The following is a 16545-nucleotide window of genomic DNA, read 5'->3' as shown; positions in this document are numbered from 1 at the left end:
TAAATTATGAGCCTGGGATTAACACATAAAATATAAAATATAAAATAGGTAACCAACAAGCACCTTCTGTATAGTACAGGGGACTATACTCAATATCTTGTAATAACTTATAAGGGAAAAGGATCTGAAAAAGAATATACATATATATAACTGAATCACTTTGCCATACACGTGAAACCAACACAACCCTGTAAATCAACCATACCCCAATTAAAAAAAAAGAAATAGAATATTCCAGCACCCTTTTTGTACCTTGTCCCCGTCACTCCCCTCACAAGGTAACTACTATTCTCATATTTATCCCCATCAACTTGTTTGGCTGATTTTTGAACTTTATATAAATGAAATCATGCAGCACACTCATGATTGTACTGTTTTTTTTTTTTTTTTTTTTTTTTTTCTTTTTGCGGTATGCGGGCCTCTCACTGTTGTGGCCTCTCCCGTTGCGGAGCACAGGCTCCGGACGCGCAGGCCCAGCGGCCATGGCTCACGGGCCCAGCCGCTCCGCGGCATATGGGATCCTCCCAGACCGGGGCACGAACCCGTATCCCCTGCATCGGCAGGCGGACTCTCAACCACTGCGCCACCAGGGAGGCCCTCATGATTGTACTGTTGATGGACATTTAGATATTTCTAGTTTGGGTCCATTATGAATCATATTGGTATAAATATTCTTTCTTGTCTCAGCCTTTAGGTTTTACTTGCCATAAAAGCTTTCTTTAAACTCCTGGCCTTAGTGATGTGGTTCCCAACCTCCCTCCAGCCCTGCCCCTACCATCCAACACAAACCCATAAGTCATCACTCCAACGCACGGGCTTCATACTGCGGTGGCTTCTCTTGTTGCAGAGCATGGGCTCTAGGCATGTGGGCTTCAGTAGTTGTGGTGCATGGGCTTAGTTGCTCTGCAGCACGTGGTATCTTCCCGGACCAGGGCTCGAACCCGTGTCCCCTGCAGTGGTTAAGAATCTTCTGCACCACCAGGGAAGTCCCCTAAAGATTCTTTTAATACTTACTTTTGCCCATTTGAAATTTATTAATATACAGTATGCAGGATGGTGCCAAGCTGTTTCTTTTTCATACTGATATCCATGTACTTTTACATGTCACTTAGGCACCAGGATTTCAACACATTTCTTCAAACCCTCCTCCTCCCTTCCCTATGTTAAGCATATATGGTGGTACCATTTTTCCAGTTGCCCAGGACAGAAAGAGGGAAATTATTTGTGATTCCTATCGCTTCCTAATTCCTCATATCCAAAAGGTCACTGGTTTTGTCAAAACATTGATCCATTACTTCCCATTGTTTTATATCTTCTTGCTCAGACCCCTTTGAGCCCTTCTGTACAGTGACCTAGGGTGATCTTTCAACACACAAATCTGAACTAGTCAAGTCCTAAATGCTCCAATGGCTCATTAGCAGGGAACACAACATCCTTCAAGATTTGATCTTTTTTTTTTTTTTTGATAAACCTCTCAGCTACCTCTCCTTTACCTGAATAATGTCTAAATTCAGAAGACAGACTGCCAGATTTTGAATTCTGACTACCACTTATTGGTTTTTGATCTTAGACAAGTAACATAACCTCTACATATAAAGTTGTACTCAGGTTATACAACATAAGAATAAATGAAAACATTTACATTACTGTGTTAGGAAGTTTGGATCCTAAGCTTTTTAAAAGATAGAAAACAAATGTTTTCTATGTTCTTTCTATGTTCTCTTTGTTTCTTCATCTGTTAGATAGGATTTATAGTAACTGCCTCAAAGTTATTGTTATGAGGATTAAACATATATATATCTATATATAGAGATATATATGAATTAATATATCTAAAAGTGCTTCAGACAATGCCAGGCATATAGTATGCACCATTTTAAAGTATTAGTTATTATTATTTAACTAATGGGGAAGTATTTCCTGTTTATCCTTGGTGCCCTTCAAATGAATTCTGAACAACCAGCACTTCCTCTTATAATAGAAATTGGCACAATGTACTGAAATTGCTTTTCTCATCTACACCCTAAGATGTCTAAAATATATTTCTTTGCCTGAAGCACTCTGGTTTCTAAGAACCCCCAGGGCTTACCCCTCTTTTGCTTTAGGGCCTTTTCAGTCTGCCTATCCCTGCCTCTTCAAATACCAGATATGACCATGGAGGCATTCTGGCTTTACAAATACACATGTTAAATGGGAATCATACCATCACAGATGGATTTTTGTTGAGGAAATATTTTTTGCGTGTACTCAAACCAATTTAATTTCATGATCAGTTTCCTATACACACAGTACAGCAAAAACAATTTAAATTTTTCCCATTTTCATCTGACTGAAATTATTTCAGTAAGAAATAATTTCATTGTTTTTTTCTCTGTAAATTTTAAAAGAATTGATTAATAAATCAGTTTTTTGCACATATCAAATTCTTCCAATTACAGTTTTTGCCACTGAGTTCCTCAGGATCAAATTAAAATCTAAATTTTATTTATGCAATTCTTCTATTAAATTTGGTCAAGAACTATGGGCAGTTTTACTTCATTATATATTTCTATCAAGTCTAATTTTTCTAGGGTCAATTTTTGCAATTTTTAATCTTACAAGACGTAGTTTTTCAGTAAGTTTTCCTCTTTACAATGCAGTTATCATGCACAGGGTTACCTATTCTGGTTTTATTTCTACAATGGAAATTCATTTGCTGTGATTTGGATAAACAACTGTTTGAATTCACTTCTTAGCTAAAAATTGTAATTCCTCTCATCAGTTCTCCAAGACCATCCTTGAGGTCAAAATATCTCACCTCACTTCCTTTCCCCTCAACTCTCTTCACCTCATTCATTCCTGCTTACTCCTCAGATGCCAGCTCAAGCAGCACTGGCTTGAGGAAGCCTCTCCTGATCTCTAAGACTAGATCAAGTTTCCCTCTTTTTGCTTAGATACTACATTTTATTTTTCTTTCATCAGTTTATGGGTGAAGATTTTTTTTTAATTTTTTAAAAATTAATTTTTTGGCTGCGTTGGGTCTGTTGCTGCGCGCAGGCTTTCTCTAGTTGCAGAGAATGGGGGCTACTCTTTGCTGCGGTGCGCGGGCTTCTCATTGCGGTGGCTTCTCGTTGGGGAGCACGGGCTCTAGGCGTGCGAGCGGTAGCTGTGGCGCACAGGCTCAGTAGTTGTGGCTTGCGGACTCTAGAGCACAGGCTCAGTAGTTGTGGCACACAGGCTTAGTTGCTCCGCGGCATGTGGGATCTTCCCAGACCAGGGCTCAAACCCGTGTTCCCTGCACTGGCAGGTGGATTCTTAACCGCTGCGCCACCAGGGAAGTCCCTCATCACAGTTCATAAATATGAGTACTTATTATCTCCCTCATTAAACTCTGATCCCTGAAGGCAGGGACTTTTTCTTACCACTGGATCCCTGGCACATAAAAGGCACTCAAATTTATTGAAAGGATGAAAAGGAAAATAACATCTTTTATCCCCAGTGCTCATATAGTGCCTGACCAATCCTAGACACTCATTAAAAGCTGTTTGCATTTTCCCCTTATTGTTTATTTCTGGTTTGTTATGGTCTGACAATGATGAATTTTTTTTCAATACTAACTTTGAAATTGACTTCTTAATGCTATATATTTTTAAGCTTTTAATAGGCATGCTACTCCAATAATTTCCTCTTCCCTTCTCTCAGGGCTGCCATACTGTACAACTCCGGGAGGGTACACTGTACTCAATGGAGCAGGGAGTTGTTTGATGCAGCATTGATGCATCCTCACTTCCCTCTGTGAAAGGAAAAGCATTCAGCTATTTCCTAAAGTTAGTTACAACAGCAGTTCTAAACCCTAAGGTATAAATCAAAAACACCTGGGATACTTTCAAAACAGAAATGCTTGGGCCCCACCCGAAAATTATTGAGTCATAAAGTACCAAAACTCCCCAGGTAACTGCAGAGCTAGGGTTGGGAAACACTGGGTTGGGAGCACAGGATGAGTGTGGGAGAATTGGTTAGAAATTAATCCAGATAGGCAGGTTAGTGTATTCAACACTTAGGAATTGGAATTTAACTTTACATCAGTGAGGAGGGTTTTAAGGGGGTAAGGAAATAATCAGATCTATGAGAAAGGTTAACTTGGCACCAGTGTGGCAGGGTTTAGAGCCTGAGTTGGGGAGGCCAGGGGAAGAAGCTACAATGAGCCCAAGAATAGACTGCGAGGACTTGAACTAGGGTGGCTGCAGTGCAAACACAGAAGGGAATAGGGGCTTCCCTGGTGGCGCAGTGGTTGAGAGTCCGCCTGCTGATGCAGGGGACACGGGTTCGTGCCCTGGTCCGGGAAGATCCCACATGCCCCCGTGAGCCATGGCCGCTGAGCCTGCACGTCCAGAGCCTGTGCTCCGCAACGGGAGGGGCCACAACAGTGAGAGGCCCGCGTACCACAAAAAAAAAAAAAAAAAAAAAAAGAAGAAGGGAATAGGAAAGGACTCACAAGACATTTGACAGAATTTGCTAAGTGGAATGTGTAGGGTGATTAAAGAGGGAGAAGTTATAGACCACTCCCAGATTTCCAGGGTAAGCAACTGGATGCAGTTTGATGCCATTAACCAGAGAATACAAGTGTAAGGATAGAATGGAGCAGGTAGATGAAACAAATTCTGTTTCCAGCTGTGATGTGTAAACCATTTAGGTGGAGCTAGAATAGCAAGAAATTGGAAATTAAGATCTAGAATTCAGAAGAGAGGTTAAGGCTGAGGTTTTAGGTTTGGGAGTCAACAGGGTATTTGGTAACAATTGAGGCTATTGGAATGGATGAAACTGAACAGAGCACTGTCTATGTAGAGTCAAAAGTGCTTAGCACAGAATTAAAGATAAATCAGGCTTTCTCATTAAACTTACTTAACCACATAATCTTAATTTTATTTTTTAATATTTTTATTTATTTATTTGGCTGTGCTTCATCTTAGCTGCAGCATGAGGGATCTTCGTTACCGCGTGCAGGATCTTTTTAGTTGCTGCACGTGGGATCTAGTTCCCTGACCAGGGATCAAACCCGGGCCCCCTGCATTGCGAGCATGGAGTCTTAACCACTGGACCACCAGGGAAGTCCCCTTAATTTTAATAAAGCTCAGCAGACCACCATTAAAAATATGCAGACGTCAATGTGAAGAGATGATAATATAAAAAAATTATCTGCAACCTGTAGGATAACTTTAGGTATTACTACTGCTATCTCTGAACTTACTTAGAACACAACAATCTGTTAGCTTGGAAAGACTAATTTCTAAGCTTATTAAATAGCAGATTAATCAAGTTAGCTCCTCATATGATATCCGTGCTCCCCTAAACAAAACAACCAGATATTTGGTGATCTACTTCCTACAATGTAAAGGCAATATAAATACATCATTGAGCCAACTCATAAAAATACAAGTTCTTAACAAATGCAACTACTAATATTCAGAGATTGTCACTTAGTCTATGCGTCCATGTATGTATGTGCTTATGTGCCAGGCAGTTCTGTGTAATTTACTTAACTTTAATAATACAAGTTCACTATTAGGTCTGGAATTATTTCAACAGAAAATTAAGTAAAACTTAAGAAAAAATTCCCAGGCCCTGCTATTTCCAAGAGAGTGAATGAACTTGTCTAGAACTTGTCCCCGAAATCCTTGTTTTTAAGAGGCACTCATGTAATTATGATGCAGGGGGTTCAAGAACTATAAGACTTTGAGAAATACTAGCTTATACCAAATAAACATTTTAACTAAGTCTTTTAAAAACATGTTGAGAAATGTTCAGAGATTACAAAAAAAAATTTAAGTAACTGTTACATATGCTTTAAGTAGAAAACACATTTTCTTTATTCAAATCATGTGACTTTCTGTACATTTTGAAATGACACACAAAGTCATAGCAAAGCTATATTTTAATTTCATCATATTCCACTCTAAATTCTGTACCATTTACCAAAAATAACTTTTTATAAAGCTTACAGTTTTGTCTAATATTATACAGACTATCAATCTACACATTTTTGTGTGTTTCTCCTAAAAATTAGATTAGCTTATTAGGATATTATATAAACCTAATTGGTATATTACACACCAAACATAAGTACAGATTCTGTACAATGTAATAGTATACATATATATTACAAGAGACTAAATGCCTTGTTAAAAGTAATAGTTTAAGAAATCTTTCATGGAAAAAATCTATATCACAAAATGTGGTGGCTTAAGTATCAGTTGCTTTCCTCTCATGAATTTCTTTCCGTGGGCATTAACTGTCCATTTAGCTTCATTAGTAGTTTTACCACAAGGCCAGCCTACAAAGTAAAATATATGTTGACAATAAATTTGAAACATGTAAGAATGTGTAAATGACATACATGGCAGTGGACAGTTTTCTATGTATTTGAAAAGGAATTTTTCATTGTTATAAGACTGCAATAAATTATTCAGATAAGTTTCGGGCTTTGCTTAGGAAAGACCTGCCTTTTTACCTTGGTCTTAAATATGTTAATTTCATGTTAGAGGTTTTCCTTAAAGTAAAATGCACTATCATTTTTTTTGTTAGTTTCTGCTTTATAACAAAATGAATGTTATACATATACATATGTTCCCTCCAGGCTTGCGTCTCCCTCCCACCCTCCCTATCCCACCCCTCCAGGCGGTCACGAAGCACTGAGCTGATTTCCCTGTGCTATGCGGCTGCTTCCCACTAGCTATCTACCTTACGTTTGGTAGTGTATATATGTCCATGCCTCTCTTTCGCTTTGTCACAGCTTACCCTTACCCCTCCCCATAACCTCAAGTCCATTCTCTAGTAGGTCTGTGTCTTTATTCCTGTCTTACCCCTATGTTCTTCATGACATTTTTTTTTTCTTAAATTCCCTATATATGTGTCAGCATACAGTATTTGTCTTTCTCTTTCTGACTTACTTCACTCTGTGTGACAGACTCTAGGTCCATCCACCTCATTACAAATAGCTCAATTTCGTTTCTTTTTATGGCTGAGTAATATTCCATTGTATATATGTGCCACATCTTTATCCATTCATCCGATGATGAATGATGACTATCATTTTTTAAAAAAGAAATAACTTTATTAATACAGTAGAGTTTATTACTAGAAGTCCAGAATAACTGATTAGGTACTCACCTGTTTTGTATGTACTATAAAGCTCATTTTATATTCCATACTATGGATCTGAAAACATGTATCAGCATCTCCCAACTGCCACATAAAACAACCATACTTAAGACTGATGAGTAAAGCCTGCAACATAATTAGAAATCATTATATTGAAATATTTATTAAAAACAACACCCATCTTCTCTTACTATCTACATCTATCTAGACAGGTCTAAACACAATGGTTTTGAAAGTTAGAATAAAACTTGTTCAAAGTGCCCACACTAACTTCACACAGCCTGCAGTACAGAGCCACATATATGGTAGACTCTTAGAAGACTGCCTTCAGCAATGATATTCTTATCAGAATGACAAAATTTTTTAAAGATGCCCATTCTGTGCTATGTATTTGTATATGTGTACACACACAGAAAGAAGTATTATTCATCCATGAGAAATAAGGAAATCCTATCATTTGCAACAACATGGATGGAACTGGAGGGCATTATGCTAAGTGAAATAAGCCAAAGAAAGGCAAATACCATAGGATACCACTTATATGTGGAATCTAAAAAAGCCAAACTCACAGAAATAGGAAGTAGAATGGTGGTTACCAGGGGCTGGTGGGTGGTGGAAATTAAGGAGATGTTGGTCAAAGTAGTACAAACTTTCAGTTATAAATTCTGGGGATCTAATGTGGGGCATGATGATTATAGTTAGCAATACTGTACTATATGCTTGAAAGTTGCTAAGAGAGTAGATCTTAAATGTTCTCACCAGAAAAAAGAAACTGTAATTATGCAGTGTGATAAGGTGTTGGCTAATGCTATGGTGGTAACCATTTTGAAACAGATAAGTGTATCAAATCAACATATTGTACACCTTAAACTTACCCAATGATGGGGGGGGGGAAAAGGTGCCCATTCTATCAGTGGCTTTCAAGAAAATTAAGTGTACTGCAAGTTTTTACTTCCTGCATCTTAAAAACAATTCCTTTTACTATTGATATATTCAGTACCTTTTGAATATTCATATAGTACTTTCAGATCTGAAATTTATGTAATAGAGTAACATGTCGATTTAGGCAATTTCATATCACTGAAAATAAGTACACTGATATATTTATTGTAAATATAAGCATTATTTAAAAAATTAATAATATATCCTTCATATAGTCAACAGAACTATTTAAAACCAATTACAGTACCCTATTCCTACATGTTGTAACATAATGGTATACTTAAATAGGAATCCAATATATTCTTTGGATTATTTAAAAAACAATTATCTCCTAGTAGTAACTTACATTTTCTTACCCTAAAAATATATTCTTTGTATACACATATACAAAGAAAGTGCTCATGCCATCCTTTAAAATAAGTATGTTGAGAAACATTACCTCTCTATGACTAGCAGTTCTTAATATAATGATTGTAAATAATAAACTAAGGATATGCCAGGAAGGTAATGGTTTAGGGCATTCTGAAAGTGAGGTTCTGTAAGTGAAATGTAATATAATTAATTTACATGAGTGTATACCACTTATAATGGGAAAATAATAACATCTTGCTTAAAAATAGCTATACTTATAAAATATAACTTATAGACAGGATCTACTAAAATAGCTATTTACCAAAGTACACAATGAAACACTGAGTCAAGATATCATAAAACTTTAAACTGTCTGTCTTTTGGATCAGTGACTTGAAACTTGTTTAATCAAGAGACAGGAAACTGTCCATTTAATATGTCCTCAAAACAGTTTAACATACAGAAAAAAATACATCTGTGGTATAGCAACTCCTCGATTACATGAAGGTCAAATGACCAACAAAAGCACTGAAGCCATAAGTTAAAAATAAAGGTTTTGTTTTTAAAGGACAGTGTGCAGGGAGAAAGGAATTCTTGAGAAATCCACAATAATGAAAACGGCTGAATGGAGTTGAAGAGCCCACATGGCTGTCTTGAGAGACCAGTCTGCTCCAGAAGGAAAAAGTAGCTCTCATTAGGAGGTAAAACCTACAAAGGGGAAGGTGCTTAGTGAAGGAAGTCAAAAAGTAAGAGGGCTTCCTTGGTGGCGCAGTGGTTGAGAGTCTGCCTGCCGATGCAGAGGACACAGGTTCGTGCCCCGGTCTGGGAAGATCCCACATGCCACGGAGCGGCTGGGCCCGTGAGCCATGGCCGCTGAGCCTGCGCGTCCGGAGCCTGTGCTCCGCAACGGGAGAGGCCACAGCAGTGAGAGGCCCGCGTACCGCAAAAAAAAAAAAAAAGAAAAAAAAGTAAGAGAAATGACAGGGATAGTTGAGAGCAGAAAAGGGAAACCATGTAAGTCAGAAGTAGAAATAGCCAACCAGGACACACAGGAGAAATAGTGATGTTGACAAGTGACCATGAACAATGGCACTAATGGGTATTTAAAGAACCAGTTTTATTTCAGAAGAGCATTATGGTCTACATAAATTGACATCAGCAAAGGGTAATCTATTGCCTGGATTAGCAGTGGTATTAAGGCTGAAGATATATCAACAAGTACAGTTCAGTTATGAAGACTGAAATGCTTTCACTATAGTAAAACATTGAACCGTAACACTGCATTTACCTACTCGATAGTGCCTACATTTTATGTAAGCAGACAGATAGGTCTCTGATGAGTTTATGAAGCTGGCTGAGCTGTATTTTCTGAGGGGCAACTTTCATTATTCCAAACAATAACAAAATATAGAAGGCAGAAGTAATTGAGATTAAAAAAAAAACCACAGCTGTATTCTATGGCTTTTCCTGAGATTTAATCTCTGAGGCTAATGTATCCCATATGTAGACTTTTAAATGCAAATGAAAGTATTTTTGCAGATGAAGATGTTTATTTAAGCAAGCTTGTCATATTCAACCCTAGCAGATTTGGTCAATCTAAGACAACTGAGGACAAGCTGATTGTTCCTATCTTTGATCGTTTGAAAATGTAATTATCTTAGTGCTTTTGTAGGTGCCATAAATTTATCAGTAGCTTACAGAACACAAGGTAATGATTATGTGGACAGAAAACATTGTTACCCTTGGTTTCAATCACCTTTTTATATGCCCAATGACAGCATTTCTATTTATATTTCTAGAAAAAGAAGATTCTTAATAACACTATCATCCTCTGCCTGCTACTCCTATCTCACTTACTCAATTCCTGGACCAGAATATTATTCATAATATGAAATGTTACATTACTGAAACATCATCTGAATACTATATAAAACTTTTCATTGTTGCCTAAATTTGGAATGCTCCCAAAAGTCAAACATAAAATACAGTTTAGAGAAAAGGCTCAGTGTTACGCCCACAGTATCACCATCCAGTTCAATGAAGAAGAATTTGCAGATATTTGTATAAAATGGTCTGAAATAGCAGAGGAAAAATTTCTTGAAATGACAAGGGGAATTTCTCCTTCATTTCCTTAGTACAACAGGAATAGAAAAAGTAGTTACAAGCTAATAAGAAGTAGCTTATTTTATATGAGTAAAATAGTCTAAATAGAAAATGATAAGCAAATGATTCCAAAGCAAGCAGGTATCAGAGACTTCAAAAAATCAAGTTCCAAGTCAGTCACTGCCCTATGTCCCTGCATATTCTTTATCTCCATTCACAGGCATATCTAACAGTATGGGAAAATAACTGTTGCCCATAATGATGATCCTGAGTTATCAGGAAATAACTAAACTACAATTGGGATACTTTCAGAAGGTATGTGATTACATAATAAAGACTTACAAAAATGATGAAAAAAGTTAGGTTTACGATGAAATTCCCTAGTCTAAAACACCTTTTGAAAAAATGCGTAACCTTAGTTACTTAAACTGATTTGGAAAATAGTCTATTCGTGACATATCTGAATGAACAAAATAGACTTTTATCTGCTTCCTTTACTAACCAGAAAGCTGTTTATCCTGTGAAATGTGTTAAATATGCTAAAAGTAATTGATAACCCCATATTTATATTATCATGACTTTGATTAGAAAAAGGAGCACAATACAGTAATAAGCCTCTGATTGAAAAGCTCTGAAGTAGGGGCGGCCAGATCAAGATGGTGGAATAGAAAACCTCTGAACAGTTCTAATAGGTATTCACAGTCCCATCCACACTTCATCTTGCCCCCCAAAATGTTCTTATAACTTATTCAAATTTGCAAAATGAACCACTTGTGTCAGATATTATATTTCCTTTTTTAAATCTGTATTTTTTTCATTTAAATCTAATTGATTTTTAGATAGGTAATACATTCACAGTTAAAAATTTTTTTTTAAGTTGCAAAATGCTATATAATGAAAAGTCTCCCTTCTACTCTTATTCCCAGTTACATGGTTCCCCCCCTCTAAAAGCTTTAAGAGACATTTTATGCATACAAAAGCAATACATATTTATGCAAATATAGTATTCACTTCCCCCCATTTTTTGAGGTACAATTGACATATAACATATTAGTTTCAGGTATACAACATGATTCAGTATTTATATATATTGCAAAATGATCACCACAATAAGTATCGTTAACATCCATCACCATACATAGTTACAACTTTCTTTTTCTTATGATAAGGAATTTTAAGATCTATTCTCTTAGCAACTTTCAAATATGCAATACAGTATTATTAACTATGGGCACCATGCTCTATACTACATCCCCATGACTTATTTATTTTACAGCTGCAAGTTTGTACCTTTTGACCCCCTTTACCCATTTTGCCCATCTCCCAACTCCCTGCCTTTGGCAACCACCAGTCTGTTCTTTGTATCTATGAGCTTGTTTTTTTTTTTTAAAAAAAGATTCCACATATAAATAGTGAGATCATATGGTATTTATCTTTGTCTGACTTATTTCACTAGGCATAATGCCCTCAAGGTTCATCCATATTGTTGCAAATGAAAGACTTCATTCTTTTTAATGGCCGAATAATATTCCATTGTATATATTTACACAATTTTTTTAGGCATTCATCCACCGATGGACACTTAGGTTGCTTATCTTGGCCACTGTAAATAATGTTTCAATGAACAGGGACGTGCATGTATCTTTTTGTGTTAGTGTTTTTGTTTTCTTCAGATAAATACCCATTTCCACCCATTTTTACATGAATGGTGGCATATTACATATGGTTCAGCACCAAATATATCTTAGAGATCATTCCACAGAAAAATATTCTTCTTTCTTTTATATGGCTGCAAGGTATTTCAATGTTACAATTAATATGTTAACTCCCTATTGATAATCATTTCGTTTTCACCCCCCTATCCTTTGCTATTATAAATGAATGAAATTGTTCATGTAGGCTAGTACTGTTATTTTAGATATTACATAATGTGACTGTTCAAAAACAGCTGAAAAGATGAAAATCTACCTTAGTTTCCATATTGAGAAGATGAAGTCCTTTGATATTCACACCTACATACACAGGGATGACTTTATGATTACTGGGGCTTGCCTTTGTAAATATCTGTCCTATGAAAAAAGCTGCTCCATATGTAGGAATTTCCCAACAATTCTGTAAGAACATGCGCTGTAGGTGATGCATTTCTTTACTGACACCTTCACTTGTACTAAGATTCTAAAAACAAAGTAAAATAAACAGATGTGAAAGGAGAATGTACCTTTGATAATCCAAACAGGTCAACTAAACAGTTTCTAAGATCAAGGCTATCCCAAAGACAAATAAAATTGTGTGACATTATCCCAAAGGCAGTTTTTCTTTTGAGATCTTATATTAAAAAAAAAGAAATATCAAGGTCTAAAAATAACGTTTATCTATTCTATTACATTTTTAAGTGCCTTGTGGATAGAGATAGTGTATTATCTCATGTTTTTTTAATCTCTAGCACTTACCACAGTATCCAGCATACAGACGGTATTCAGTAAAAGATTCTACATTATTAAAAATAAAACTATTTTGCTCCTTTTCCTTTCAGACATGTGAACTATAAGATCCTTATTTAATTTCAAGAATAAAATGTAATGTACCTATGTTTAAAACATATTAATAATACTAACAAAATTTCAACTAGGCTATAAAATGTCTTTTTATTTCTATTTAACAGCTTACCTTGTATTCATGAAGTATTCGGTTTGTCCAGTGAGGCGCCTTACTTTTCAATTTGGTAATAGGTACAATGGATTTCAGATTTTCTTCACTGTAAGCAAATACGCCAACATCTTTTAAATAAATCAACTTTAGTAGCTACAGTAATATAATCATTTACATGTAAATGGCTTTAAATAATATGATTTTTGAGCTGAAAAATATTATATGGTAACATATCAGAGAACTCTCAACATGTTAAGCAAAAAGTCACGATCCTAATATTGCTCAATTTAGAGAAATGTTTCTTCTTTCAGTAGGCACAAAATATTTTTGAATATTGAAAACTACAATAAACAAACTTTAGATATGCTAAAACCTCAATGTTTTCTCTCAACATGAAACATGAACTAGTTTTTGTGGTGGTATACTGAAATGCATCTGCCTTGTAACATTTTTTCTACTAATCCAAGTCAGGTTTTAGTGAACTTATTTAAACATACAGTAAAGAAAGATAAAGCTAACAAGTATAAGGCATATCAAACTATATTCAAATATAAAGAAAAGAACTTTGGAGACAGTGTAACTTAAAGAATGCTTTACTATGTTTTTTTTTCTCATTCCATGCCTTATATTATTTAATTCCAAACCAACATCTAAATAGTTCTTAGTAACATAATATTTCTAAATTTTCTTGGTTAAACTGAACCTTGGGTACAGCACAAGACCATGAATTGTATTAAATACTTACTTTAGGAAACCTTGCTTGTGTTTCTTACTCTCATAATTTCCATAAACTATCTGCAGCAGTAGACTTGCCAATGTTATCAGTTTAGCATCAGGAGCTGTATAAAAGCCCTTCAATAAATTATATCTGGCTTCATCAAAGAGAATAAGAATAGCTAATGGGTCTTCAATCTTAAAAGAAAAAGTATAATTTGGTTATTAGGCCACAATTTCCTATTATAAATGTACAACTTGCCACTATCTAATATGAAAAAGCAAAAGCAATGTAATTTCATATAAATAAGCTGTTATTGCTTTAGAGCAGAGGTTGACAATTTTTTTCTATTAAAGCCCAGACAGTAATATTTTAAGCTTTGTGAGTCAGATATTCTGTTAGAACGACTCAACTCTGCTATTGTAGCACAAAAGCAGCTATAGACAACACATCTACAAATGTTGGAGTTCTTCTAAAACTTTTTATATTGATTCTGAAATTTGAATTTCATGAAATATTCTTTTGAATTTTTTTCAACCATTAATAGCTTGCAGGATATACAAAAATAGGCAACAGGTCAGATACAGCAATAGGCCATAAGTTGCTAACCTCTGATTCACAGTTCAATAAAATTATCATCAGTTTATGGATATGAGTGTGTAAACTTCTAGTACAATTTTACTTAAATTCTTTATACTCCTCAAACATTCTTCTACAATCTGTGCTTCACCCAATATAGTAGTGAACCTCAAAGAAGATAAAAGGAAGTGTTAATTCCCAGAAGGACACATGAAGTTTGAAAAAAGCTTAACATTTTTTATTTGACTAAAAAATATTCAGTACTTTGCACTTTCAAATAACACTAAAGGAGGGCATACTTTTTTCAAGTTTTGAAAACTTTAAAGTTTCACTTTATCTGATAAGATTAACAAACATTGAAAAATGCCAGCCTACAGAATACATTTCTACTTGGAAATAATCACCAATTATAGAGATTCTGAATGAATACTTAGTGTGTTTCCAAATATTATTCAAAATGACCCAAATTCCTTATGGTAAAAGAAATTTTGTCATACTAACTAAAATAATATCTTATAATACTCCATATATTGATAATATCAAAAAAACTGAAACAGAATTTCATGGGGAAAAAAGATAAGGGGATTGCTCTAGATTAAAGGAGACTTAAAGAGACAGTAATCAAATGCAAAGCATGAACGCTGACTAGCACCTTCAGTTGGGAGTTATAAGAGACTGAAAAATTGGGGGGAAATCTGAATATGGGTCTGATATTAGATGTTATTATGGAAATATTAATTTTATTAGGGTGAAAGTGGTACTGTACTATGTAGGTACATCCTTGTTCTTAGAAGATGCACGTTAAAATATTTAGGGATGAAGTGCCAGGATGTCTGCAACTTAATTTTAAATGGTTCACAAGGAAAAGAGAGGAAAGATGAAACAAATGTAGCAAAATGTTAACAATTAGTGAATTTAATGAATGGTATATTGTATGAAGTTTATTACTTTTTCAACTTTCCTATGGGTTTTTAATTTCTCAAAATAATTGTTGGGAAAAAATGAAAGAAAACATTTTTCTAATAAAAATTGACTTAATGAATTTGAAGAGTTTGAATAGAGAATAGTTATAATTCCTAATAGTGTGTTCAGTGACTATTAGTCAACAATTGTTCTTTTTAAATGAAAGCAGGCTCTTTTCATCCTAAAAGAATAATCCTAACCAAAAAAATGCAATTCTTCTATTTTTCAGGTGGTAAAAAGAGGAATTTTTCAATTATACAATGAGTGAAAAAGAACGCAACCACTTTATCAGATGATCGTGATATTCTGATTCACCTTAAGTACTCACTAAGCCTTACTTCTTTTCACTTGAGCCTACTTTATATTATTTGTAACATAATATGCAATTAATTAATATCCAAGTATTATCATTATTGCTCTTTCTCTACCAGCCAGCTTTAAAAATATTACTTAGGGAGAAAGAAGACAGGCTGAGTATATTTAGATTATTTGCAAATTTCATAAATCTATTACATTTTAAGAACTGCTAACAAAGTTTGCTATTTTTAACTATTTTTAACTGTAGAATTTAGTGGCATTAATTACATTCACAATGTTGTGAACCATCACAACTATTTCCATATTTTCATTGCCCAAACAGAAACTCTGTAACCATTAGGTCCTCATTCTCTCCCCCCATCACACTTATATACTTTCCGTTTATGATATCTATTCTAGATATTTATTTAAGATAAGTAGAATCAAACAGTATTTGTCCTTTTGTGTATGGCTTATTTCACCTAGCATGTTTTCAAGGTTCATCCATGTTATGACATGTATCAAAACTTCATTTCTTTTTATGGCTGAATAATATTCCATTTTCTTTTTTTTTTTTTTTTTTCTTTTTGCGGTATGCGGGCCTCTCACTGTTGTGGCCTCTCCCGTTGCGGAGCACAGGCTCCGGATGCGCAGGCCCAGCGGCCATGGCTCACGGGCCCAGCCGCTCCGCGGCATATGGGATCCTCCCAGATCGGGGCACGAACCCGTATCCCCTGCATCGGCAGGCGGACTCTCAACCACTGCGCCACCAGGGAGGCCCCTCCATTTTCTTCATCCATTTATCTGTT

General features: G+C 35.4%; 1 protein-coding gene across 4 annotated transcripts in view; it reads right to left on the bottom strand.

Moving 5' to 3' along the window:
• Positions 1-5925: 5925 nt before the first annotated feature.
• KRIT1 (KRIT1 ankyrin repeat containing) overlaps positions 5926-16545 on the bottom strand; it is a 37496-nt gene continuing 26876 nt past the window's right edge. For all 4 annotated transcript variants that reach the window (XM_060107676.1, XM_060107675.1, XM_060107673.1 and 1 more), the window contains 5 exons: positions 13928-14094; positions 13201-13288; positions 12502-12708; positions 7147-7263; positions 5926-6310 (listed from right to left, as the gene is read on the bottom strand). In XM_060107676.1, the coding sequence (XP_059963659.1) occupies positions 6242-6310; positions 7147-7263; positions 12502-12708; positions 13201-13288; positions 13928-14094 (648 nt within the window). In that variant the 3' untranslated portion in view covers positions 5926-6241. The remainder of the gene's footprint in view (positions 6311-7146; positions 7264-12501; positions 12709-13200; positions 13289-13927; positions 14095-16545) is intronic.

The sequence above is a fragment of the Mesoplodon densirostris genome, chromosome 9 (genome assembly GCF_025265405.1).
Source record: "Mesoplodon densirostris isolate mMesDen1 chromosome 9, mMesDen1 primary haplotype, whole genome shotgun sequence".
In the NCBI taxonomy this organism is placed as follows: Eukaryota; Metazoa; Chordata; class Mammalia; order Artiodactyla; family Ziphiidae; genus Mesoplodon; species Mesoplodon densirostris.
Note: the sequence above shows the minus strand (reverse complement) of the source record. Positions and strands in the feature narration are given on the sequence as shown.